The following is a 27,308-nucleotide window of genomic DNA, read 5'->3' on the forward strand; positions in this document are numbered from 1 at the left end:
GAATTCGAGTGCATCCTTACTGGACAACTGGTTGATCCGGGCGTTGTCCATATATGAAAGTTTGTCGGCAACCCAGAGGGTGATTTCTCTTCTTCAGTCTTTGGGATGGGTGATCAACTTTCCAAAGAGCTCCCTTACTCCGTCCCAGTCTTTGGAACATCTGGGGATGCTATTCAACACGGAGGTGGGGAAAGTGTTTCTTTCCTGTGACCGGGGAGAGAAGTTAGCTCGCAGGTTCGCCTGTTTCTCCAGTCGCCCAGGCCAAGAGTGTGGGATTATGTGTAAGTTCTTGGCTCTATGGTGGCTACGCTGGAAGTGGTGCCTTGGGCACGCTTTCACATGAGGCCGCTACAACAGTCCCTTCTCTCTCGATGGTCCCCAGTGTCTCAGGATTACAACCATTGTCTGCATTGGACGCCTCAGGCATCACTCAGCATGTCTTGGTGGTTCAGTGATCTCAATCTGTTCAAGGGCATGCCTCTGGCGACTCCGGATTGGATGGTGGTTACGACGGATGCCAGTCTGTTGGGCTGGGGAGTTCACTGCCTTCAGTCCACAGCGCAGGGGGTCTGGTCTCCGGAGGAGGCTTAGTGGTTCATCAATCTTCTGGAATTGAGAGAGACCAGGCTAGCCCTTCAAGCGTTCCTACATATGATTCGGGGCCGTCCGACGAGGGTTTTTTCCGACAGTGTCACGGCGGTGGCATATATCAACAAGTAGGGCGGTACCTGCAATCCTCACTTGGCGGCAGAGGCGATACTTCTCCTTCGATGGGCAGAACTTCATCTTCCTCTACTGTCGGCGGCTCATATTGCAGGTCAGGCCAACATTCAGGCGGACTTTCTCAGCAGAAATCTTCTAGATCCCGGAGAATGCGGACTCTCTGCTCAAGTGTTAGACCTAATTGTGCGACGGTGGGGTCTACTGGATATGGATCTCATGGCCTCGTCCAAAAATGCAAAGCTTCCTCGGTTCTTCAGCAGACATAGGGTGCAGGGGTCAGGGGGGATAGACGCATTGGCTCTTGCTTGGCCTCCGGGTTGTCTCCTTTATGTGTTTCCTCCTTGGCCGATGATAGGGCATGTGTTGCATCGCATAGCTCGCTATTCGGGTACGGTGATCCTGGTAGCTCTGGATTGGCCGCGTCGTCCTTGGTATGCAGACCTGGTTCGTCTGTCAACGGACGATCGAATGCTCTTTCCGGTGACTCCGGACTTATTGACTCAAGGTCCCATCACTGTGGAAAATCCATCCTGCTTTGGTCTCATGGCCTGGCTCTTGAAAGGTCACGGCTGAGGCGTAGGGATTATTCCGACCCGGTTATTTCCACTCTTCTTCAAGTGAAAAAGAGATTGACCTCTGCCTCATATGCTAGAGTCTGAAGGGTTTTCGATTCTTGGTGTGCTGCTCGGGGTCTGTCGCCCTTCCAGGTTTCGCTTTCTAACATTCTTTCCTTTCTTCAGGATGGAGTTGCCAAGGGATTGGCCTTTAATTCTCCTAAAGTTCAAGTGGCTGCTATTGCTTGTTACAGGGGCCGCGTGGCGCGCTCTTCCCTTGTGTCTCACCCTGATGTGGTTCGATTTCTGAAAGGGGTGCAACATATTCGTCCTCCTATTAAAAAGATCTGTCTGGAGTGGAGTCTTAAAGTAGGCCTTGGTGGGTTACAAAAGCCTCCCTTTGAGCCTTTGTCCAAAGCGACTTTAAAGGATGTGACGTTGAAAGCAGTTTTTCTTGTCGCGATGGCTTCGGCTAGGCGAGTGTCTGAGTTGCAGGCGTTGTCTTGTACAGATCCTTTTTTGTGTATTTCGGATTCGGGTGTGTCGGTGTGGACTGTTCCGTCGTTTTTTTCTAAGGTGGTCTCCACCTTTCATGTTAACCAGTCTCTCTTTCTTCCCGCCTTCAGAAAAGAGGATTGGGGGGAGAAGTTCTCTTCTCTGCTTTTCCTAGATGTCCGTAGGATACTCCTACATTATCTCCAACTTACTAATGACTTCGTCGTTCTGATCATCTCTTTGTGTTGTTCGCAGGCCGCAACTAGGGTATGGCAGCATCTAAGGCTTCCATTGCTCGCTGGGTCAAGGAGACCATTACTTCCACTTACTTGATATCTGGTAAGCGGTTGCCCGACAAGCTTCAAGCTCATTCCACTCGAGTGATGGCTACTTTTTGGGCGGAGTCCAGAGGTTTTTCTTTGGAGGAGATTTGTCGCGCGGCTACTTGTTCTTCTAAGAATACTTTTTCTAAGCATTACCGGTTGGATGTGGCAGTGCGTCGGTTATTGCCGAGGCGGCATTCGCTTCCCACCCTGATTGAGGATTGCTTTGCTACATCCCACTAGTCTCTGGATTCATCTGCTGCTGTTGCTGAGGAAGGAAAAATTATGTTCTTACCTGTTATTTTTCTTTCCTCTAGACCAGTGGTTCCCAATCCCTGTCCTGGGGGACCCCCAGCCAGTCAGGTTTTCAAGATATCCCTAATGAATATGCATGAGAGAGATTTGCATACCTGTCGCTTCCATTATATGCAAATCTCTCTCATGCATATTCATTAGGGTATCTTGAAAACCCGACTGGCTGGGGGTCCCCCAGGACAGGGTTTGGGAACCACTGCTCTAGACGCCGCAGATGAATCCAGAGCCCCACCCTTTTTTGGCTATTGGATCTCTGTGTGTGTTTTGCTTTTTCCGCGGTTGTGTTATTGTTGGTAGTTGTTCTCTTTATTTTTACCTTTGCAATTTGTATTGGGAAAGAAGATTTTTACATGTTGGACGTATTCTGATTCCGACTGCTTTGGCAAGGAGCTATTCTGAGGATACAGGGAGGGTGCCAACCAAGAGGACCACCTGTTAATCAGTTCTCTATCTCCACCTGCTGGTAGATGTGTACTATCCCACTAGTCTCTGGATTCATCTGCTGCGTCTAGAGCGGGGATCTCAAAGTCCCTCCTTGAGGGCCGCAATCCAGTCGGGTTTTCAGGATTTCCCCAATGAATATGCATTGAAAGCAGTGCACTCTTAAAAGATGGTCACCTTCTGACCACTCTTAAATCACCTTCTATTGAAAATATTCTTCAGACCCTCAGAAATGCCACCAAGTGTTCAATCGCAGTGCATGCACATAGATCTCATGCATATTCATTGGGGAAATCCTGAAAACCCGACTGGATTGCGGCCCTCAAGGAGGGACTTTGATACCCTTGGTCTAGAGGAAAGAAAATTAACAGGTAAGAACATAATTTTTCCATCCTCTGCTTAAGAAGCATGTCCATTAGTTTACTCACTACTGAGGTCAGACTAGCCTGTAATTCCCAACCTCCTTCTGATCTTATGCCGAGGGACCATATTTGCCCTTCTCCAGTCATCCGAGACCACACCAGACTCTAAGGAAGCATTGAAAAGATGAGACAGCGGAACCGCCAGAACTTCTGAGTTCCTTGAGTATCCTGGGATATATCGCGTCAGGCCCAATTGCTTTGTCTATTTTTAATTTAGCTAGCTCCTTTGAGAATCTTTCCTGATCTACTACACATCTATTCCCATTTGTATTTGTTTTCTGTGGTCCTATCCCTGGTCTGTCATTCATGATTACAGAACAGAAATAATTAAGCAGCTCAGCCTTATCCTTATTGGTTTCTGCATATTTGTCCCCTTCACCCTTGAGCCTCAATGTGACACTTTGACACTACTTTCTGTCATATATCTAAAAAGTGTTTTGTCCCCTAATTCTACCATATTGAATATCTTTTCTTCCATTTGAATCTTTGCTTTTCTAACAGCTTTTCCCGCTTCTTGTAGATTTTCCCACATACTTTTACCTGTCATCCTCTTTCTACGATGTCTTGTAATTTTATGAAGGCTAACCTTTTAACCTTTTTTCTCTCACTTTTTCAGCTACTGCATTTGAGAACCAAAGCTGGCGATCTTTTCTTGTCAGTTGTGTTGCCTCCTATTTTACTGGCATAGTAGTTTTTCTTTGTTTCAAATATATTGTCCTTATATTTATTCATGGTTGCTCTCCATTGCGTTCTGGTGTCTTGTTTTTCCTCCATTTCCTATCTAGACGTCTGCATTGTTGTTTGTCTAGTCTTAAGGACTCCATAAACCAGGGTGAAGTTCGGTTTGATTTTATTACACATGGGGTGGAGAGGGGATATAGTATCTAGGGTTTTCGCTATGATTTTGTTCCAGTTAGTTATCATTGAGGTAGTGATATTCGTGGGGGGAGGGAGTGATTTTGACACTATGTTCCAGAAGTCAGGTCTTGTTTTCCTGCGGACTAATCTTGTGTCTTTGGTGGTTTTGGAGTTCAGGTCTATATCAGTTAGGTTTAGGCAGAATTCTAGGAGAAAGTGATCTGTCCATTGGACAGGGGACCATTTAGCCCTATTGACTAGGTTAGGGAAAGAGAATGCAAACAGGTCTAGGGTATGGCCTTTTTCATGGGTAGTGCCTGAAGGTATGATTGTGATTTGGCAGTCCTCAAGTAGAGTCTTGAGTTTAGTAACGACTTTATTTTCTGCCGATTCAAGGGATAGGTTGTTGTAACCGAGTATGATTAGTTTGTCATATTAGCACGTGAGGTCAGTTATTTCCATCATTTTTGTGATGGAGTCTGAATTAGTGCTAGAGGGTCTGTAGAATTAGGAGGATTCCGATGTTCTTGTGTGCGACGTTGTGCTCGCATTTTAGGTGGCCGGTGATGTATTCTAGGTCAGGTTGGGAGCTTGAGTCTGTCTCGGCGATGGTGTTTGAGTTTTTGTAGATTATTGCCAGGCCGTCTCCTCGTTTGAGCTTTCTGGGAAGATGAAGAATGTTGTGACCCTGTGGGCAGAGGTATGGAAGTTCAGGGCTTTCGAGGTCTTTCAGCCATGTTTCTGTGATCAATGTCATTGGATGTGATTAGGTCATTTAGGATGAAAAGCTTGTTTACCACTGATTGAGTGTTAACGTATATGCAGGGGATGGTGACTTCATTAGGTTTTGTTGAGCATTTTGTAGATAGTGGGTTGTTGAGGGGTTTAGGATTTGTTTGTTTTTGTGATTGTGTTTGTTCCAGAGTATGGGAAGGATATGCTGAGGTTGTCCAATGTATTCCGTCGATTGGTTTTGAGTTTCTGGTGGACTGGGTCTTCATTGTTTGTAGTTCCATGGGGGATTGGTGTTATTGTTGGGGGGATATGTTGTGTAAGGCTGTGAGGGTGGAGAGGCATAGGAGAGAAAGTATAGGAATAACAGGGGGCTTCATCATGAGGGTTATCTTGACTGTGTTTGTCTGTTTGTTGTTTTGTCTGTAGTGCTGCCTGTATTCCTGACTGTTTGAGCTCTTTTTGGTTTTGTTTGTCGCAAGGGGCGTCAGAGCTCGTCTCCTACACTCTTCCCTTCTGCTCCCCTGCAGCCACTGGTCTGGTCTGGGCTAGCTCACTGGTAACAATGGAGCTGCCCTGAAGAATGTAGAAAAATCAAAAGTTGGTGCTGTAAGGGGCGTCGGGAGGCAGAGCTCGTCCCCCACGCTCTTCCCTTCTGCCTCCCCTGTAGCCACTGGTCAGATTCCTTTGCAGTAATTTTCAGGCTTGGAGTTATGGTCTTTGTATTCTGAATGTCCTTGTTATCCTGTGATCATTAGCATATCCAAGAGGCAGCCTTGATCCCTAATTATAACTTGAATTTAGTATAAGCCTGATATACTGGGGTATCATCTTCAAAGTTTTCTACATGCCTAAGGTCATGATGTGTCTTCTCATTGCATCTTTATTTCAGACTGCCTGATGAGAAAAACAGATGGTTACAGTTCTATATTCATTTTAGCATTTAACTTGATTTTGGGACTTGTATTTTGAAGTTGTACTTATAATGTGCAACTGTGATTTTCAAGAGGTCATTGATTTATTGCTTTAAAACCAAATTGGAGTACTTTGTCTAAATGCTGGTATCTTTTATTGGAAGTCATCCTTAGATGCTTTATGTAATCAGAAGTGTCTGTAGAAAGCTTTGCGCTACTTGCCTACTTTTTACCTAAAAGAAAAGGCTATAAGCCATAATTTTTTTTTTTTTTTTTATTTATTCGAGTTTTATACCATTATTACATATACATAATAGTAAGGTAAGGAACATAAATAATATTAATACATCAATCATAAAGCTATCACATAAATTCCTCTAGTCCTCATAACTATGGGAGGGCAAGTACTATATATTCTAGAAAAAAGTCACATAAACATGATCATATAGACCAAACATATTAGTGTTTTAGAAATTCAAAACTCCAAACAATTAATTATGTGGTAGCAGAGGAAATACTAATGGATTCTTGATGTTGCAAAAATTGTTCTAATTGAGTTGAGTCCCAATAAACATAATCATTTTCCTTAAATTTAATCAAGCATTTACAAGGAAATTTTAAATAAAATGTGGCTCCCAAAGCCAACACCCTAGATTTCAAAGCCAAAAATGATTTTCTTCTCAATTGTGTTGCCTGGGCCACATCTGGAAAAATCAATACATTATCTCCGCAAAACTTAGTCTGCTTATTCTGAAAATAAGCTTTCATTATCAAGGATTTATCTATCTCTCTAGAACAAGTTATAAGAAGTGTAGATCTAGTTTGGATTATATCCTGTGAGTCTTCTAAAAATCCAGTTAAATCGAAATCAATTTGTTCCAACTGATCTATACCTGATTCTATGGGAACTTTTTTCCTCTGAGGGATATAATACAAATTTGTCAAAGGCAAATTTTCTACGTCCGTCATCCCCAAAATTTCCTTAAAATATTTTTTAACCAATATTTCTGGAGATAATAAATGTGTTTTGGGGAAATTAACTAGACGCAGATTTTTTGCTCTGTACAAGTTCTCCATTTTCTCAAATTTCATATGAGTGATATGAAAATCCTTAACTGCTGTTGTAGAAACTGCCTGTAATGTAACCACCTGAGACTCAGTTGTTCTAATCGATTTTTCCATAATTTTTAAGTTTGAATCAACATTTGCAAACTTTTCAATCACCTCTTGCGAAAATTTTTCATTTTGTTGAACCACAGATTTTAATAACCCCTCCATACGAGTATTTATTTGCCAAAGATCTTTCAAAGTAACTTCCTGAGGTTCAGTCGGAGGCTCTCTGGCAAACAAAGCCTCACCTTGAAAGGATAAGGCTTTGGGCATCACCCCAAACTAATGAAGGTGATCCCACCTGCCCAGAGGAATCTCCCGACTGACTACTGGAGCCTATCTTAGGTTCCAGAACATCAGGATTATTCGGTGGGGGGGGAGGAGTTCTACCTGGGGGGCTAAGGGATGCCCCCGATAGCGAATCCGCTCCCTGACTATGGCCTAAGGTACTGGTTGGAATAAAGTGCCTATCAATGGGACCTAATAATATCGGTGTGGACACCTTTGCTTTACCTTTCCTTTTCCCCATAACGGTAAATATTAATACATACAGTTCCCCCCGTTCCTCCCAGTGTCTCCAAGGGGCTCCCAAGGGGCAAACGTGCCCCTTAGGGCACGCCCCTTTGGCCACGCCCTGCGGCCGCGCGCCACAGTCGCGGCGTCCTTTTAGCCCCGCAGGAAGAAGGACCCGCGTGACGTCAGTGCCTCTGTCTCCGCGGGTGCCCGACTGAAACCTGGCTCCGACTCTCCAGCTCCAAGATGGTAAGGAAGCGCTGCAGTCCAGGGCACACTCAAAGTCCACCAAGATGGTAACACCCGAAACAACCTGCCTCTCCGGTCTCCTGCAGTCGCGGCGTCCTTTTAGCCCCGCAGGAAGAAGGACCCGCGTGACGTCAGTGCCTCTGTCTCCGCGGGTGCCCGACTGAAACCTGGCTCCGACTCTCCAGCTCCAAGATGGTAAGGAAGCGCTGCAGTCCAGGGCACACTCAAAGTCCACCAAGATGGTAACACCCGAAACAACCTGCCTCTCCGGTCTCCTGCAGTCGCGGCGTCCTTTTAGCCCCGCAGGAAGAAGGACCCGCGTGACGTCAGTGCCTCTGTCTCCGCGGGTGCCCGACTGAAACCTGGCTCCGACTCTCCAGCTCCAAGATGGTAAGGAAGCGCTGCAGTCCAGGGCACACTCAAAGTCCACCAAGATGGTAACACCCGAAACAACCTGCCTCCAGCCATAATTAAGATGGCCTTTGGAAAATCCACTGCTTATTTCTAGGATAAAGCGCATAAAATCTGTTCTACCCTTTGGGATCTTGCCAGGTACAGTGGTACCTCGGTTTATGAGTGCACCGGTTTGCGAGTGTTTTGCAAGATGAGCAAAACATTCACAAAATTGGCGCCTCGGAAACCGAGCGTGGCTCGATTTACTAGCGCCCCCCCCCCCCCCCCCCGCCGTGACCTGAAATCCCCCAGACCCACCCGAACCCACTTCTTACTTTCAGCTCGGCACCGGCATGTCCTGTGCGTTGGTGCCGGTGCCCGAAGATCGGCCTCCTCTTCTGTGCTGGGCCTTGAGCATCTGCCCATGCTCAAGGCCAGCGAGTTCACGTTCTTTCCGAGATCTCCGAGAATCTTAGAGAGAGCGTGAACTCGCAGGCCTTGAGCATGCGCAGATGCTCAAGGCCCAGCACAAAAGAGAAGGCCGATCTTTGGGCACCGGCACCAACGCACAGGACATGCTGGTGCCGGTGCCGAGCTGAAAGTAGGAAGTGGGTTCGGGTGGGTCTGGGGGACTTCAGATCGCGGGGGGGGGGGGGGGGCCTTCGGGGGGAGCAATGCCGGTTCTCGTGGGGGGGAGAATAGAGCAGCACCGCTGGCCTTGGGGGGGGGAAGAACGTATCAAAGCGAGTTTCCATTATTTCCTATGGGGAAACTCGCTTTGATATACGAGTATTTTGTTTTACGAGCATGCTTCTGGAACGAATTATACTCGTCGTAAACCAAGGTACCACTGTACTTGAGACCTGGATTGGCCACTGTCAGGAAACTAGAAACTGGGCTTCATAGCCTTCAGTCTGTCCCAGTATAGCAAATCTTTGTTCTTACAGCCTTGTATAACCCGGTGATTTCATACAAAGATTGGAGTCCCTTCAAATACTCAGAATAAAATACAGAAAGTTCAAGATCCAATTTAGTGTTACAGCAATATAGCATTTCAAATGTTAAGGAATTTTTTTTCTCTATTTTTAAAAGGACAACTAGGCACAAATGTTCCAAACTGAAAAGTTTTTGAAATAGGCCACCTTCAGGATTTATTTTGTTTCAGCTGAATGAAAACATTTTGGAATTTGTAGTTGAACATAACAATTTGTTTTAATTCTATTTAAGAATTGAGTCAGATGCAGTTAACTTTGTATTTAAATCAATGTGTTAAAGTTCAGGGCCTGGATTGTAAAGGCATGGATAACCATTTTACTCCCCAGTGCTGTAAGCAAATAACATACAAACAGATCGAGCATAAAAAATGTTTCAAAACATCTCATTCAAATGTACTAAGATCATTTTTCTCCTTGAATGATCAGTTATGGATTTTAATTTTTGCTGCTACCAATATAGATTATAATCGGTCCAGAGCCCCAACAACTTCTAAGAAAATCCCTGTTAGGCTTATCTAAAAATGTTTGCCACTAGATCAGATCAACAATTGAGGGCCGGCTATCCCCCACCCCCCTAGCTCCCCTCAATCACTCTGGGCCACATGCACTAAAGTCAGCGATGGTCTAACTATCGTTGCTAAACCATGTTTTGATTGGTTTAGCGACAATTGCCTTTACCAACCCAATGCAGAAAACGACTTACCGCATGGTTTTCTGCACAATCGCGCATTTCTCTAATCTGACCATGCAAATAAGCTCTTTAATATTGAAATGCCATGTAAACTAGCAGAGCGATTGATGCTCTTGACATGTTTTCTCGATGTACAAAAAACTTGATCACTTTTAGTGATCCAAAAAAAGCAACTAACCATAGTTAGCCCTTTTTTTTTAATGGGCACAGATGCTGTGCATGTTACACATGCACAATATCTGCCCCATTAAAAAAAGGAAAAAGGCAGCCCCCCTCCCTATACCGCCTATGACACCCCTCCCTGATGCACCGGGAACCAACCTCCCCCCTGCAGCAGCAAAAATGGCAGGAGGGATGATCATTCCCTCCTGCCACACCGACCCCCCTCCACCTGTCATAAGAGAAAATTAGCAGGAGGAATGCCCCCCAATGAACCATCTCCCCCCCTTCCCCCCCAAAAAAAAAGGGGCAGGAGGGATGCCCACTCTCTCCTGCCACTGGATACTCCCCTGAACCTTCCCCTGATACCTTTTTCCAAAGTTGGAAGCAGGAGGGAATCGCATTCCCTCCACCTTCAAGACCCGCCAATCCAAAATGGCAAATCTTCCCTCCTCAGTTCATCATGTGATGCACAGGGAGGGGTCCTAGGACCTGAGTGGCTCAGATGCCTAAGGCTCTTCCCAAGGTAGAGGGACCCATGCTTCTCTCCTGCTTCCATCTTTGGAAAAAGGTATCAGGGAGGCGGGGGTTTGGGGGAGCATCCAGTGGCAGAAGGGAGTGGACATCCTTCCTGCCGATTTTTCATTAGTGCAGTGGGGTGGAGGGGTGAGATTCCTGGTGCTGCGTTCGTTGGGAAGGGCAGTCATTGGCTGTGGGCCTTTTTTAATGGGGCACATATTGTGGGTGTGTAACATGCACAGCATCTGTGCCCATTAAAAAAAAATAAGTTTCCTGCCCCAAACAGCTGAGTGGCAGGAAGCTGCTTTCGGGGGTTGCACATGTGTGAGTCACTTTCACAGTGATAAATCGAACGGGAGAGTTGGGGATTATGATGAACCTCCACGCAAATAATTTACATGCAAAATTTTTAGATCATCAATCTTTTAGAATCAGACAAAAATTGGATTGGAGCAGACCCACGCGTTCTTACTCGATCCTCTTTAGTGCATCTAGACCTCTGTTCTCTTTTTTAAACTGTTTGGCAATCTGACTCCAGGGACATGCTCATTAGTCTTACTTTTGCTTCATAGACAAAGCCATACTTTTCCAAAAGATCTAGAAGCTCACCTAAATCTCCAGCCTATTTAGCAGCATTTGCTGTCTCCAGTTTGGATATTAATGTAATGACCTCTTCAGATTTTCCAAATTTTCACTATGTGGTCAGGGTAAAGATATATTTCTATCTAGCTGTGTTCTTATCCAAAAATCCATTTACTTTGTTATGCTGTTCTCGATCTTGTCTGCCTTCAGAATCTTTCAGAATTTAATTTTTGCCTCAAGCTGTGAATTTTCTAATTTTTTTTTTCATACCTTTCTGTCATTTCTGCAGTTTCCGCTAGTGTTTTTATTTCATATTTTTTTTTCTTTAATCCTGCCAAGTTTGAGGTTATACTAGGGTTTATTTTTCTTTTTAATATAAGGCTTCCAGAGGGACCACATGATCTAAACCCCTTTCTTATCCACTCCACCCTTGCAAACACACATTTGCTGCTGCTTTATTCAAAGACTATTCTAGCAGATGGTCTACTAAATCAGTATTTATTTTCCCTCTAGATTCACGACATACTACTTTCTCAACTATCCCCACTTCCAAGTATACAATGAAACATGTTGCCTAATGTTCAGACCATGGGACTAATATTTCCAGTTTCTCCTCGATGGTGCTAATTCTGAGAACATCTACGAGTAACTAATTCAAAATATGCTTTTTTGTTTCTTGTTTTCACTAGTACTTAAAGATTAATCTTGAAAGTATCTAAACAGTTGCAATCTGATTAGAAAATCCTCTAAAAGTAGATTACTGTCTAATATTGTTATGATAATTAAATTTCATAGTCCACTCTACAATTAAAGGGATTATTTCTAAAACTTTCAAGTCAAGTTGATTTTGAAAATAAGCCCTTCAGTTGTTGCCAAGAGACTTTCCGGCTCCCTTTCTGAGGAAAGTACATTAATTACCCAATACCCAAAGCATTCCTCAGCTTAATATAAAAAGTTTTCCTAATTTCCTTTTCTGTTCTCGGCATTTCTGTTTTTACTGATGATCCTTTCCTAGTTGTGTGTGTTGTTTTTATTGTTAATGCTTTGTTAAGGAAAGGCAGTATATTAAGTAAACTTAAACTATAAACCCATCCTCTTGCTACCCTTTTCTGGCAGTCAAGGTTCCATAACTATCAAATCATTTTGTTTTTCTAATATTTATAAGGGGTGGTTTTCTTTTTATAAAGTTAAGGTTCCTTGTTTGGTAAAGCAGAACTAGGTCACTTGTGCAAAGTCTGCTGGTACCATCCTTGCATGAGCTTTGCTTTCTCCATTTATTAACAGTCTCTACCAGCTGATAGGTTAAATTCAGTGCTCTACCAAAACTTTTGCATGAGGAAACTTCATGCTTCAGCAGTGCCCTGTGGGGCTTGTGTGAAGGTGGTGGATTAAAGACCTGCCAAGTAAGTCTTAAGATGGCAGCTGTATGTTTGTAAGCTGGATTAACATGTTTTGTAGTTGTTGCCTGGCAGCAATATGTGGGTGAAGGAGTGTTTGCTCAACAAATGTATGGGAGCTGTATTTGAAGTAGGCTATAATCAATTCAAAGCATGCAGCACATGGAAGAATTGCCCTTTCTTTACTACTGAAATACCACATTTTTCAGACCTTTCTAACTTTCTCTCAGGGTGAAATTATATAATTCTGTTACATATGCACAGAGGTCTGTACCTTAGGTGATCAATCCATGCTTGCAAACCACTTGCAGAAGAGTGTCAGTAACATCTTTCATCTCTTCCCCCTTCACCTGTGGAATATAGCTCCCTCTTCAGTTTTTCCTTTTGCAAGCAAACCAAGAAGAGGTGTTCTGATCTGTTCTGTTTGTGCGTTTTTAAAAAATTATTTTTGGGTCTCTTTACTCCATTTTTAGGAGGCTTTGGTGCCAGAGGAACCCTTGGGGGCCACTTTGCCTGGGAGAGAATCCAGACTCTATGAGAATGGACTGCAGCTTGCAGGGCAACCCCCAGGTGTACCTGATGAGCCAGCCTACTTTACTTTACTTCGAGCCTGCCTTTTGATTTATTAGAGGCTTGAGTGCAGCCTGTGGGGCCTCTGTGTGAACCCCTTTAGTTTTCAAGGAGTTGTTGCACCTTGAGGATTTGTAGGGGTTGAGCTTTGTCATTTCTGGTCTGACTGGCAGCCCAAGGACTGTTCCACAAGGATTTGATGTGTGTGTGTGTGTGTAGGGGGGTGTCTGAAAAAGTTGAATTTAATGGTTTCTGGGGCCAGAGATAGGGTCCCCCACCTCCAAAACCTTCTTCCCTGAGTTTTTTTTAAATTTTATTTTCAGGGAAGCCCCACTGGCCATTTTTCTGGCAGTGGCCATTTTTCTTTCTAAAGCGTCTATCTGCCTCAAACCCCCCTCTATTTTGTACAGTACACTGCTCCTTATGTTGTTCTCCCCCTATATCATACCAGCTTTGTGCTGGATGGTCGGCCGAGGAGCGTCCATGTACCACGTGCTGTGGTGCTTGCGAGGGAGGTGTGAGAGCATTGTGCTTAGCCTCTTCTGAGTCCTCTAGGACTGGGGAACAGCAGGGGGGGGGTGAGTGGTAGGGAGAAAATCTCTCCCGGAATTCTCAAATAGTGAAGGCGTGAAACACAAGTGTGCAGACATTGTGGAGCCCAAGAGAAGCTGAGGTCCTGCAGGGGTCATTGAGGCCTCTTATTCAAGGATTTACTCCAAAATTTGTGAATCTTCTGTGGAAAGCAGATTTGATGAACCAGGGGTGCACTGTGCTACCTAGAGGCATGCATTTGACTGGGGAAAGATGCCTCTATCTCTCTGCTGTGCAGGAGGCCAGCTCTCATCCTGTATGACCAAGCGGAGCAGGACTAGGAGGCTTGAAGATCAGACTACATGCCTTTATTGTTCCAGGGCCCAGCTTCCTTCCTGAAGGATTCTGGTTCCCTATCAGGGACCAGGAGTCGAGAGGTGATCGTTGTTCTTGAGCAGGAAGATGATTTTGGAGTTGAATCCTTTTTGTTTAAAAGATTCAGTCGGGGTTTTGAGGTGTTTCCCTGTCTTTTGGGGCAGAGAGATATGCTAGTATCATGTAGCTTGGCTGTGTGTGAGGGACAGAAGCTGGAGTTGTTGATAAACCTGCATAGGTTTGTAGGTTTTCTGTACAAAGATGTTTGTATATATCCATTGTTGATGGAATCTGGTGTCTAGAAAGTTGACTTTCTCTGAGGAGTAGTCCATTTTTAATTTGATTGTAATATGTTATGTAATGAAAGAATTATAAAATCAAATCATAAAAATGCCATCAATGTACTGGTATCAGTTTTGTCTGGTATGTATTCAGAAATGTCTGTTCCAGTTCTGCCATAAATGGGTTAGCATATTATGGATACAATGAAAACAGTTTACATATGATATACAGGTACTTATTTTGTACTTGGGGCAGCAAAGGGTTAAATGATTTGCTCAGAAGGAGCTGCAGTCAGATTTAAATCCAGTTCCTCTGTATTAATCATTAGGCTAGACAGGAATGGAAGTAAGACCTCAAATGAATTTTAAGATCTTCTCCATCAAAGCTGCATGTTTCAACTTGATATTTTGGATCTTCCTCTATATCTTTATGGTGAAATATTTTTATTAAATTTCCAACAAAGTGCAAGAAAATATACAGAAATGTTCATCAAAATCTCCCACATGTGCACAAACCATTCCCCCCAACCCCCCTTCCCCTCCCCCAACACGTATAGAAATAAAATCCAGTATCATCTCAGGAAGCATGTGGTCTTCACAAATTCAATAATCTACTTCGAGCACAGGGAGTAAGGTCTATCCAAAAATGCTCCCAAGTCTGACAGAAGCGGAAGCCTGGACCATGGTCCAGTCGCCAACCTGTCTCCTCTCCAAAGAGGCATGTACAATCATCAGAGATCTCCATTGATTATAAGAGGGCAGGTCCCGGGACAACCAGTTAATCAATATAGCTTTTTTCCCCAGCAGCAACACTCCTGTCACAAAGGCTGTCATCCCTTTAGGTTTTGGCGATGCTATGTTATAATAGCCAAATAGTGCTCTCGGCATAGGAGACCATTGCCTGCCCCAGATAGTTGTAGTATATTGTCCAAGTCTATGCCAGAACTGCAAAATATGGGGGCAAGTCCAGAGCCTGTGTCCCAAGGATGCATGTGCTTGAGCACATTTTGGACAATTATGGTGGGGAGTGATTCCCATCCTGGGTTTCCTCTATATCTTTAATCATTGTGATCCTTTTAGAAACCCAAAGTCACAAGTTAAAGAGTGGATATGTCCTAATAAGATTGGTGAACAGTATTTGTTACATAAGTCCTTTATTCATCAAGTAACTGAATAATTCAACTTCATTGACTTGACATGTACATATTTCTCCTCAACTGGCCTGCCTCAGGAGTCTTGAGAGTCTTATGGGTGAAAAAATGCCCACAAATGCACAAACTTCCGGTATGATGATAAATATTGATTCTTTGAGACCTAATGCACACTGAAATTGAAACTTGAGCGTCTCTAATGAGACACATGCCTCGAGCTACCAGTGCATGCGGGTCTTCTCAGTCAGGGTCAGTTACCATGGAAAACCCAGATAGCGGTTTGGCAACTCTAGACATTAGCAACTCTCAGGGTCTAAGAAGTCAAAATGATGTCTGGTTGGCTGCCGCACTCCTGCACATTGGCAGGAGATTTGGCATTCTGGAGGGAGTGGGAGCAAATTTATTTGGACTGCTGGGTTCTAGATTTTATTTGAGAGGTTCACAAGTTTGAGTTTTATCACCCTCCTTCAGATCTGTTTATCAACTCTCCAGCTGGACAGCTGGAAAAGGAGGCCGGGGTTCGAGCGACAGTGCAAAGGCTGTTTAACAGTCAAGCTAGAGAACCAGTTCCCAAAGAAGAATCGGGCTCTGCATATACTCCATATACTAGAAAGGCACCAAGGATTGGAGACCGATCCTAGATCTAAAGCCCGTAAATTTGGCACGGACAGTACCACATTTCCATATGGAGACTTTTCCGTCCATCATTGCAGCGGTGGCTCTGGGGAAATTCCTAGCCTCCCTGTATCTTACGGAGGCATACCTTTGTATTCCCATTTTCCTGGACCATAGGAAATATTTGAGATTTCATGTCTTCAATGACATTTTCAGTTTGTAGCCCTGCCTTCTGGTCTGGCAAAGGCCCCACACGCCTTCATCAAAGTATTTACTTTATTTTTAAAAAAATCTCTTCTCTGCTTAAGGCCTAAGCGGATTACAATAAACACACAATCAGCTACATACAAACACATCACAATGATGGTGGTGGACGCAGCTCACCTCTGCAGCATGGGTGTACAGGTGCATCCATACCTGGATGATGAGGTGAGCAGGCAGTACAACAAGTTGTGGATCTACGAGATCTGGGCTGGATTTAATGCAATTAATACTGGCATGAGGGGGAAAGGGGTCAAGCAGGGCAGCTCCATGGGACCCTGGAAGGCTGGATGTCCTCGGTTTATATTAGAATATATATAATAATAATAATAACTTTATTTCTTCTATACCGCCATAATCTTACGACTTCTAGGCGGTTCACAGTGAAGAGAGCTGGACAGTCATCGAATTACAGAATACAAATGGCGAGGATGATACAGTACAGTCAGTGAATTACAGATTACAATCAGTAAAATACAATACGATACAATACAGTTTGTACAGTACATGTATTTCTCAAGTTATCAGCATGGAGTTAATCGTTTAGAACTGGTAACTCATTAGGAGATAAATCTGTTGAATAGTGCTGTCTTAATTTCTTTCCGAAATGCGACGTAGGTCAGCCTAGCTCTGTTGATGTAGTTGCCTAGCCAGGTCTGCTGTTTGCTAGCTTGAGACTTCAAAGTTCTGTCCATAAAGGACCTGTATTTGCAATCAGTAATCCTTGGGTAGGCAAAAAGATTGGAGTTTCTGGTTGTCCTACTGGGAATGTGTAGCTCGAAATATGGTAAGAGATAGGTAGGGGCCATTCCCCACACCAGTTTAAAGCATAGGCAAGAGAACTTGAACATTATTCACGTAAGTTTGCAGTTGTGGATGTGAGGATGTAGTAGGAATGGGTCTTTGTTGCTTTGTGACACTGCTTTTCTTCCTCTTTGTTATACAGTGAGGCAGCACAACAAGCCATGGTCTTGGCTTCAAAAATCAATTCCTGACTGCCATAGTTTGCTTAGCTGTGGCTTTTGCATGAAAAATCGCTCTGGTTGTACCATGATCACTGAATCTGTGTTATAGGCACTTCTGCATAATTGCAGGTCTCTGCTGCTGTTTACTATGTTACATGAAGGTGAATGCTTTCTGCAAAACTGGTTGAAGGAAGTGCTTCAGTTCTGTGCATCATTTAGTAAGCCCTATGTATCTATGACCAAGTTTGAATTAAACTTATTTTTTTTTCTTTTTATAGGTCAGTCCTATGAAATAAGGATGCTAGATAACCGAAAAATGGACGATTTACCAGAGATCAATGGGAAACTGGTAAAGGTAAGAAAATTCATTGTATATAATACATTTTCCAGCGCAATAGGTGAGACATTCTAGAGCAGAGGTGCCCACGCTCTTTTGGCTTGCGAACTACTTTTAAAATGACCAAGTCAAAATGATCTACCGACAATAAAAATTTAAAAAACACAAAGCACACTATACGCAGAGAAAATGTTAATTATCATTTGTATTCCAGGGTTTTTTCAAAGAGGTCAAGGCAGATGACTTTATGCAATGTCACCTCAGTAACAACTATACAAAAATAGCCCCTCCACTTTTACTAAACTGCGATAGCGGTTTTTAGTGCAGGGAGCTGTACTTAATGCCCCATGCTGCTCCTGACGCTCATAGGCTCACTGCGCTAAAAATCACTATTGTGGTTTAGTAAAAGGGGGGGCCATAGTGCAAAATATAGACAGCAGATATAAATTCTCAAAACGGACATATTTTGATCACTAAATTGAAAATAAAATCATTTTTCCTACATTTGTTGTCTGGTGATTTCATGAGTCTCTGGTTGCACTTCCTTCTGACTGCATCCAATATTTCTTCCCTTTTTTCCTTCCTCCCACATGCTTCCTCTCCTCCAGACCTCATTCCATTTCCCAACCAACATCTCTCTCTGTCCCTCCATGAGTCCAACTTTTTCTTCCTCTCTCATTGTCTGCCCCCTGCCACCCGACACACTCCTTTCCCTCCCCCAACTTTTTCATTTTCTCTCCTTGCCTCCTCCTCTTTCTTTCTCTCTCTTTCCCTGCCCCCCCCAGCCACTGACGCCGATTTCTCCTTGCTTCCCCGACGCTGCAAAAGCCAGGCCCGTGCAGCCACTGCACAAGCGCCGGGCCCACAAGCCTTCCCCCCACGACATCAATTCTGCCGTTGGAGAGGAAGTTCCGGGCCAGCCAATCAGGCTCCCCCCCCCCAATGTCAATTCTGACATCAGAATTGATGTGGGGGGGGAGGCAAGTGGGCCTGGCGCTTGTGCAGTGGCTGCATACGCCTGGCTTTTGCGGCATCGGGGAAGAAGGGCGAACGCAAAGGCAACACAACTATCGACTCGCATTGCCCTTGCAGTCTACTGGTCGAGCACGATCGATCTTTTGGGTACCCCTGTTCTAGACAATAGGGTTATTTCCCCATATTCGCATGCTCTGCAGAAGGAATCCACTCTGGATTTTTCACTCTGCTTCTATAGTACTTCACTGATCGGTTTAGTACCCTCTAGTCTTCTGCAAGCAAGTCTCTCTCCATTTTATTGTTTTAAATTCAATGTAATGTCATCCCCTTTTCAGGTAATTTCATGTTTGACACAATTTTGGAGCTCTGCCTGCTTCAGAATTCAGACTTTTGTCTGTAGCAGACAGGCTGATACCTTTTTGAGTACCTGTTAGCCAGTTTGCATAGTTTTCCTTGGAGCTCAGAGCCATCCTTAAAGTAGTCTCACCTTCTGTTATGCATGGGTCGAGCACAGACTGTTTGGCATACTTAGGCTCAGTGGTGTTTTGCAGCGTGCCAGCTGCGTTTTCACGCCTCCGCCCGTCCTGGTGCGCAGCCAGTGGTCCGCTGGAGTGGAGGCATAGACAGTGGGGTCTGACCGGTAGCCCGAAGATCAGCTTTGTGAGAGCATTCCCAGTATTGTGGCAGTGAACACTTCTATAGCTACTGAGAGAGCTGTGAGCAGGTGGAGTCCAGTTTATCAGGTCACAGTGAGTACAATGAGCTGACAGCTTGTGAGATATGTTGGGGAAAGTTTAACAATGGGATTTCTTTATGTTCTCCTGTGTTCCCCCTCCTAAAATATTCTAAAATTTCCGTTTTTGGACTTTGGGAAGTGTGAAAAATATTGCGTTTTTGGTGTGAATTTGGTGCTGGCTGTCATCTTGGATTTTTAGTAATCTTTTTCTTCTCCCTGCTTCTTCAAAACTTTGATTTTTACCTGGAAAACTGCTGGGATGGAGTCTTTGGGGTCTCCTCTTGTGAATTCATGCCAGGACTGTGCAAATTTAGAGCTTTTAGAGCGTCCTTGCGCCACTTGTCCTGTGGCACAGCTGGGGGGGCCGTAGCGACTGGCTTAGCGTTTCCCCTATAGAAGCAGGTGATCAGATACTCAGCCAGCCTGGTGGGTCGGCCTCCGTTACTTTCGGGGCTCGGCATGGCTGGTTATTTTGTCAGCCTGGCTGCGGACCCGCTGCAGTCTAAGGCTTGCGAATTTAAGTCATCTAAGTGTGACTCCATGCCCCAGGAGCTGGATACCTTCTCTAAAATCATGAGGTTTTCTGGTCAGAGTTTAAAGTATCCCAAAAATCCCATGTTGTTCTCCTAAGCAGTCTCCTTTCCCCCCAGGATGTTTTTGTGCGACGTGGTGCCTTTGAGCGTGTCTTCGCCTCTGCCTGATCTGGCTGTTCTGCCTGCTCATGATTTGGGGGATCCGGATGCTGATCCTGACCTCGCTGATCCATTGCTCTTCCCGGATTTGGGGATCTGGACTTGTGTGCTAGATCCACGGATCCTTTGGGGGATCCGGATCCTGGTGGTGATCCTACTGTCCTGCGCTTAATTGAGTTTGTGGCTCTGCCTTATCTTCCTGTTGAATCTCTGCAGGAATTGAACTTAGTGACTTAACCGACTCCGTCCACTTCTTCTCCCTGGCTTTGTAGTAGGTGCTCACACTCTTTGACCTTTCCCTGGCATCCGGCTATGAGTTTTATGGTCTCTGAGCACTTTTACTCTCCGGAAGGTACTTTTGAAGAGTGCTAGAGCATGACCCACTTGTATCCACTGGCGCAGGAATGTCAGCAGCTTTTGGGGCAGCCCAAGGTGGATTCCTTGGTGGCACAAGTGACTAAACGCACCTCTCTTCCCTCGGGAAATTTTTTTGAAACAGCCAATTTGGGCATCAGAGCTGCTGTGGCAACATCTTTTGTCACATGCTAGAGACTGATTCGGAGGAGCTTCCTTCTCAACTACTGATGGCTGGGACGGATTATATAGTGGATGCCTTTTATGGCCTTTTGAAAGTGCTGGCAAAAGTATCAGTATGCTCCATTTTAGACCGCTGAATGCTCTGGGTCAGGCATTGGGCTGGTGATTCCACTTCCAAGGCTGTCTTAAGTGGCAGTTATTGTTTAGTAAAGGCTTGGATGTCCTCATGGATGCAGTATTGGACTGTTGCCCAAAGACCCTGCCTGATAGTAGACCCAGATCCTCCAGGGGTTCTGGGTGTTCTTAATTTTGGGGCTCCAGACAGTATGCACATTCCACATCGCAGCGATTTTCCCAGAGCTTCTGAGGTCGGTATGTGGGCTATAGACATTTCCAACTTTCTGCCACCTGTCCTGCTCACCCTGCCAGAAAGACACAATGACGCTAGGACGCAGAATGCCCCTCTGCAGATAGGGGGCCGTCTCTCGAATGCGCATTACAGCAGACCAGTGGGTCTAGGACATTATTTGATCAGGGTACAAGCTGGAATTTTCCCAGCCTCTGTCAGATTGGTTCATAGATTTTTCATCCGGACAACCGGACAAGGCTCTCAGAATCCAGGGTACTGTTCAGCGCTTTCTGGATAGTTAAGGTAGAGAGCTGGTGTCACGAGACCTCTCGGGCTCAAAGTATACTCTGTATCCTTATCGTGCCAAAGAAGATTGGAGGCCTATTCTGGATCTTCAACACGTGAATGCGGCTCTCAGGATTCCCCACTTCCAAATGGAGACTGTGTGGTCAATGACCTAACTCTGCTCTATTCAAGCGATTGTCCAGAGTTGTCTGCAAATGAGTCTTATGCTTCTTCACCTCCTTCCCTACCTTATAGTAAGTCGCCCCCAGAAGGTTAGTCTTTCATTAAATTCATTAGACAAATGGGACAAGAACTCCCATTAAAAATAGTCTGATGCAACATCTCAGGCAGAGTTTAGAGAGGCACTTAACTGTAAAAAAATTGCCTCCAGACTGCATAAAGGTTCCTCTTCACAACCTCATGAAAGAGGCATTACTGAAGAACTGGGAATCTCCATGTTTCAGTAGCTCTATGTAGACTAGACTGACTATTGCATATAGTCTTGTCTTGGATTTGTCAGACCACAATGTTATTGCATATAGTCTCCTCTTGTGGAATCTGCCTAAAAAGGGTCATAGTTCCAGACCTTAGTCCAGAACTCCCCCAGGGAGAGAAGTCAGAATGCTGGATAAGTTTATTTTATACGATGTTCCTCATACAAAAGATGTCTGATTACGATTAATATATTCCATCAAAACATCTTTCCTCTTACTAGTATCTGGCAAATGATCTTCCTGGAACCAGGAAGTATATGGTACGCTGTACATTTGATACATTTGACATCTCTTCTTGTACCTCTGCAGTCTCAATAGCTATGCGCAGACGAGCCTGGCTGAAAATCTAACGTAGATGGCTAATGTCCAGGACCGTCTCTCTAATATACCCTTTATAGAGAATGATTTATTTGGAGACAGGATAGAGGAAGCCTTGCAAAATTAAAAAAAACAAAACCCCAAAAAAACAACCCCCCCAACAAACTGATTGCATGACGTTGTCCTCTAAATCTCGCCAGTCTCAGCTATCACAAAGATATACCAATGTCTTTCGAAGATCCACATACTATTCAAAGCAGAGATTTTGCCACTCTTCTGCAACTGTTCACTCAGCGACTTAGGCATCCTAAGCAACAGACAGCTGAAGACCGTTGCATCAATTGAGTACAAACAGCATCAGTCCTTTTGACTTACTTCTGGAGAACATAATCAGTATTTCTCAACCTCCACCACAGACTATCTTCCTATAGGAGGTCACCTTGCCTATTACTATCAACTCTGAACCCTAATAACAGGAGAGGTGGGTCATCCAAGTTGTCAGTCAGGGTTATGCCCTTCGCTTACAAAAGAAACCTTCAAGCCACCCTCCAATAGTCTCTCTTCAATTCCCAGCAATGAAATCTCCTTCAAGAGCTCTCTGCCCTCTTCCAGTTAAGTGCAATAGAACAAGTTCCTCGATACCAGGTTCTGTTAGTTGAGAATGATGCCAAGAATATCGTTTAAGAACATTGAGGCAATAGAGAGTGACATTGAGGTGAACATCAACTATAGAGCCTCTATGAATATTGGGAGGAGTGCTAAGAATGAGATGAACTGCGCACTCTCAACAAAGATGCATGCCTCAATTTAGACGTTCGATGTCTGAACATCAATTACATGTGTCCTTAATATGCGTCTGATAGACACTGATGATGTGTGGGAGAGGGACTAAGGGTTCTACTCCAAATATTTTCTCATACCAAAAAAGACCTTTGGCCTACGTCTAATTCTAGACCCCCGAGCTCTGAACTTTGTGAAAGAGAAGTTTCGCATGATCTCACTGGGAACCCTACTGCCATATTTCCATTCTGCCTGCTCACAAGAAATGCATTCGCTTCTGAACATGCCATTTCAAGTACAAGGTGCTTTGACTTGGTTTGGAATCAGCATCCAGAGTTTTCACGCAATGCCTAGTAGAGGTAGCAGCATTGCTCCACATGTTTAACTTTCATGTATTCCCTTACTTGGATGACTGGTTGATCAAAGCCTCCATATCTCTGCAGGCTCAAGCCAGGAATACAACAATTCACTTACTAGACTTCCTATGGTTTGCAATTAACTATCAGAAATCACATCTAGAACCTGCATAGTCTCTAGAGTTCATTGGAGCACTCTTGAACACAAATCAAAATCGTGCATTCCTACCACAACAGAGACTCGACACTCTGCCTCAGCTTTGCCAGAAAGTCTCTTCTTACTGTTTCAGGACATCAAATGCTACAAGTACTTGGTCACATGGCATCTACAGTACATGTCACTCCCTTTGTCCATCTCCATCTCAGAATTCCTCAGTGGACTCTTTCAACACAGTGGTCTCAAACCACGGGCCTTCTCTCATGGCAGAGAGGGACATCACAGAATCGCTCCAGTGGTGGCTAACTCCTACTAACCTCTCCAAGGGCATTTTATTCCAAGTGCCAACACATCAAAAGATTCTAACAACTGATGTTTCCAGCCCACTTTGATGGTTTCCATACCCAAAATCTTGATTGGTTTAAGAACTCACTAAAATCCTTCTTATATAGAGATGCCTTTCAAACATAAAATCAAATAATTGATGTTTCTCTCCATAGAAACCCGAACTTCAGGGGGCTTCAGACACCTTTCCTATTGGCCCGTTTCATACTATCATTATTTGTTTCTTTCCTATAATTATTGTTTTTCAACCCTCGTCCCTGTTGTATCATGTTGGTCTTGTATTGTTCTGGTATATGTCTGTAATTTGTAATACTGTTTCCCATTTTAAATTGTACATTGCTTAGAAGTACTATAAGCGATATAATCAAATTTTAAATAAACCTGAACTCGGAGTCCTTAGGAGAAAAAAAACTCTCCACATCAATCTGCTTGAACTCCAAGCAGTATGCAATGCTCTGTTCACATTCCAGAATCATCTCCTCATTCAAGTGGTATTGGTATGCACAGACAACCAAGTAGCCATGTACTATCTGAACAAGCAGAGAGGAACAGGATCTTTCCGCCTTTGCCAGGAAGCAATACAAATCTGGTCTTGGGCAATACCTCACAACATTTTCCTACCAAGCAGTTTACCTAGCAGGAAATCAAAATTTATTGGAAGACAAATTGAGCAGACTTCAGCCAATTACGGAGCTGACCTCAGCCAATCACGGAGAGGCGCAGGACCAGGCAGGAAGTACAAAGGTCACGCTCCTGCATTGTGCACTGCTTTGCAACAGAAAGACAGTTGTCCAGCAGGAGACCGCACTGGACCACCACCAGTTAAAAAAAAAGGGGGGGGGGAGGTGTATTCACTCCATAAGATGCACCTTTTGAGCGAAAAATACAGTACAGTCGTGCCTCACACAACGGACGCCTCGCACAGCGCACGCTGCGCACAACGAACTTTATGTCTTGATTCGTACAACGAACTTCGTTTCACACAACGAAGTCGCCCGAGCTGCATCCATCCGCGCAGGCACTGCGCTTAACTGCCCTCTCTCCGCCTGGCTCCCTCTTGCCCCCCCGACTCCCCGACACGATCGGGGCAAAAAGGAGCCCAAGCCCTCTTGCCCCGCCGATTCCCCAACTCCCCGACAATATCGGGCCAGGAGGGAGCCCAAGTCCTCCTGGCCACGGCGACCCCCTAACCCCACCCTGCACTACATTACGGGCAGGAGGGATCCCAGGCCCTCCTGCCCTCGACGCAAACCCTCCCTCCCCCCAACGACCGCCCCCCCCCAAGAACCTCCGACCGCCCCCCCAGCCGACCCGCGACCCCCCTGGCCGACCCCCACGACACCCCCAACCCCCTTCCCCGTACCTTTCTGTAGTTGGCCGGACAGACGGGAGCCAAACCCGCCTGTCCGGCAGGCAGCCAACGACGGAATGAGGCCGGATTGGCCCATCCGTCCCAAAGCTCCGCCTACTGGTGGGGCCTAAGGCGCCTGGGCCAATCAGAATAGGCCCGGGAGCCTTAGGTCCCTCCTGGGGGCGGGGCCTGAGGCACATGGGCCCAACCCGACCATGTGCCTCAGGCCCTGCCCCCAGGAGGGACCTAAGGCTCCCAGGCCTATTCTGATTGGCCCAGGCGCCTTAGGCCCCACCAGTAGGCGGAGCTTTGGGACGGATGGGCCAATCCGGCCTCATTCCGTCGTTGGCTGCCTGCCGGACAGGCGGGTTTGGCTCCCGTCTGTCCGGCCAACTACAGAAAGGTACGGGGAAGGGGGTTGGGGGTGTCGTGGGGGTCGGCCAGGGGGGTCGCGGGTCGGCTGGGGGGGCGGTCGGAGGTTCTTGGGGGGGGGCGGTCGTTGGGGGGAGGGGGGGTTTGCGTCGAGGGCATGAGGGCCTGGGATCCCTCCTGCCCGTAATGTAGTGCAGGGTGGGGTTAGGGGGTCGCCGTGGCCAGGAGGACTTGGGCTCCCTCCTGGCCCGATATTGTCGGGGAGTTGGGGAATCGGCGGGGCAAGAGGGCTTGGGCTCCCTTTTGCCCCGATCGTGTCGGGGAGTCGGGGGGGGGGGCAAGAGGGCTTGAGCTCCCTTTTGCCCCGATCGTGTCGGGGAGTCGGGGGGGCAAGAGGGCTTGAGCTCCCTCTTGCCCCGATCGTGTCGGGGAGTCGGGGGGGCAAGAGGGCTTGAGCTCCCTCTTGCCCCGATCGTGTCGGGGAGTCGGGGGGGCAAGAGGGCTTGAGCTCCCTCTTGCCCCGATCGTGTCGGGGGTGCCAGGGACCACACGGAGTCACCCACCGTACCACCCGATTCGGGTAAGCGCAGGTATCGGTGGGTGGCTTATTTGCGGGGGGGTGCCTTATTTTACATTTTTTTCTAAAAAGGGGGGGCTGTCTTATTTGATGGCCCTGCCTTATCATCGGGGAAACACGGTAGAAAAAAAAAAAAAATGAACAGTTAAGTCCCAGTTTTTGCCGCTGAGACTCTGCCCTCTCTCACTGTAAAATTAGACTCTACTTAGTCTGTCTTTAAATTTAAAAAATGTGTGTTGTTTTAAAAAACAATTATGTTTTTAGATGTATCTAAATAAAAATAATAACCAAAAATTTATCTTTTTTTATGTCATCTTAGCATATTTTATGCTACAGAACGAATTATTTTTTTTAACATGTATTGTTATGGGAAAACGCGTTTCACATAACGAACTTTTCGCATAACAAACTTGCTCCTGGAACGAATTAAGTTCGTTGTGTGAGGCACCACTGTAACTCCTTTCCGATTGATCACATTCATTAATTCGAGAGGCTCACAGCCAACTGACCTACTATTAAATATTATTTTACTCTGTGGATGGACTTGAATTTATCTTAGATATGAATGAGTAGAATAGTTATTTTCTTTATATTATGGAGTTCTTTTCAGGTTTTCTATTTTATATAATTTTAATCTAATTTGCTGAGAACTTTTGCAAGATTTGGCAGAATATCAAAGTTTAATAAACATCTACATCTATCCATTATTCTTATCCAAACTCATGACCCTGGCAGCTAAGGAGTCCCATATGTAAGACTATGCTGCCTGCTTGTCCTTAGGTAAAGTGAAGTTAACTTACCATATTTTCACGTAGATAACGCGCACCCGTGTAAAACGCGCGCACGGGTATAGCGTGCGGAAAACACAAATTTTATGTACAAAAATTTTTATATACCGCGCATGCTGCCCGACTCTCCTTTCGCCCGCCCCGACTCTCCTCTGGCCACCCCGACTCTCCTCTCCCCCTTGAAGTCCTGTCCCCACCCTGAAAGCCTGATGCCCCCCCGACGTCCGATTCACCCCCCCCCCCCCGCAGGACCGCTCGCACGCACCCGCACCCACACCCTGAAGGACCGCTCGCAGCCTCCCGACCCCCCCCCCCCCATCATGTAGAAGCTCCTACCGGTGTCCTGCTGCTTCCTCTTGGCGGTCCCGCCCTTTCTCTGACGTCAAGCCATCTTGCCCCGCCGACTCCCCAACTCCCCGACAATATCGGGCCAGGAGGGAGCCCAAGCCCTCCTGGCTCTGGCGACCCCCCCCCCGCTAGTTGTTCGGGCCAGGAGGGAGCCCAAGTCCTCCTGGTCCTGGCGACCCACCCCGCTAGTTGTTCGGGCCAGGAGGGAGCCCAAACCCTCCTGGCCACGGCGACCCCCTACCCCCGCACTACATTACGGGCAGGAGGGATCCCAGGCCCTCCAGCCCTCGATGCAAACCCCCCTCCCCCCAACGACCGCCCCCCCCAAGAACCTCCGACCGCCCCCCCAGCCGACCCGCGACCCCCCTGGCCGACCC

At 45.8% G+C, this 27,308-nt stretch overlaps 1 protein-coding gene across 7 annotated transcripts in view; it reads left to right on the forward strand.

Annotated features, from left to right (window-relative positions):
- UBP1 (upstream binding protein 1) overlaps positions 1 to 27,308 on the forward strand; it is a 262,645-nt gene that overhangs the window by 81,654 nt on the left and 153,683 nt on the right. For all 7 annotated transcript variants that reach the window (XR_004538055.1, XM_033930367.1, XM_033930368.1 and 4 more), the window contains one exon: positions 17,413 to 17,489. Coding sequence is in view for 6 of the 7 variants with exons in the window: in XM_033930367.1 (XP_033786258.1) it covers positions 17,413 to 17,489 (77 nt within the window). In the remaining variant the exon portion in view is untranslated. The remainder of the gene's footprint in view (positions 1 to 17,412; positions 17,490 to 27,308) is intronic.

This window comes from Geotrypetes seraphini, chromosome 2 (assembly GCF_902459505.1).
Source record: "Geotrypetes seraphini chromosome 2, aGeoSer1.1, whole genome shotgun sequence".
Classification (NCBI taxonomy): domain Eukaryota; kingdom Metazoa; phylum Chordata; class Amphibia; order Gymnophiona; family Dermophiidae; genus Geotrypetes; species Geotrypetes seraphini.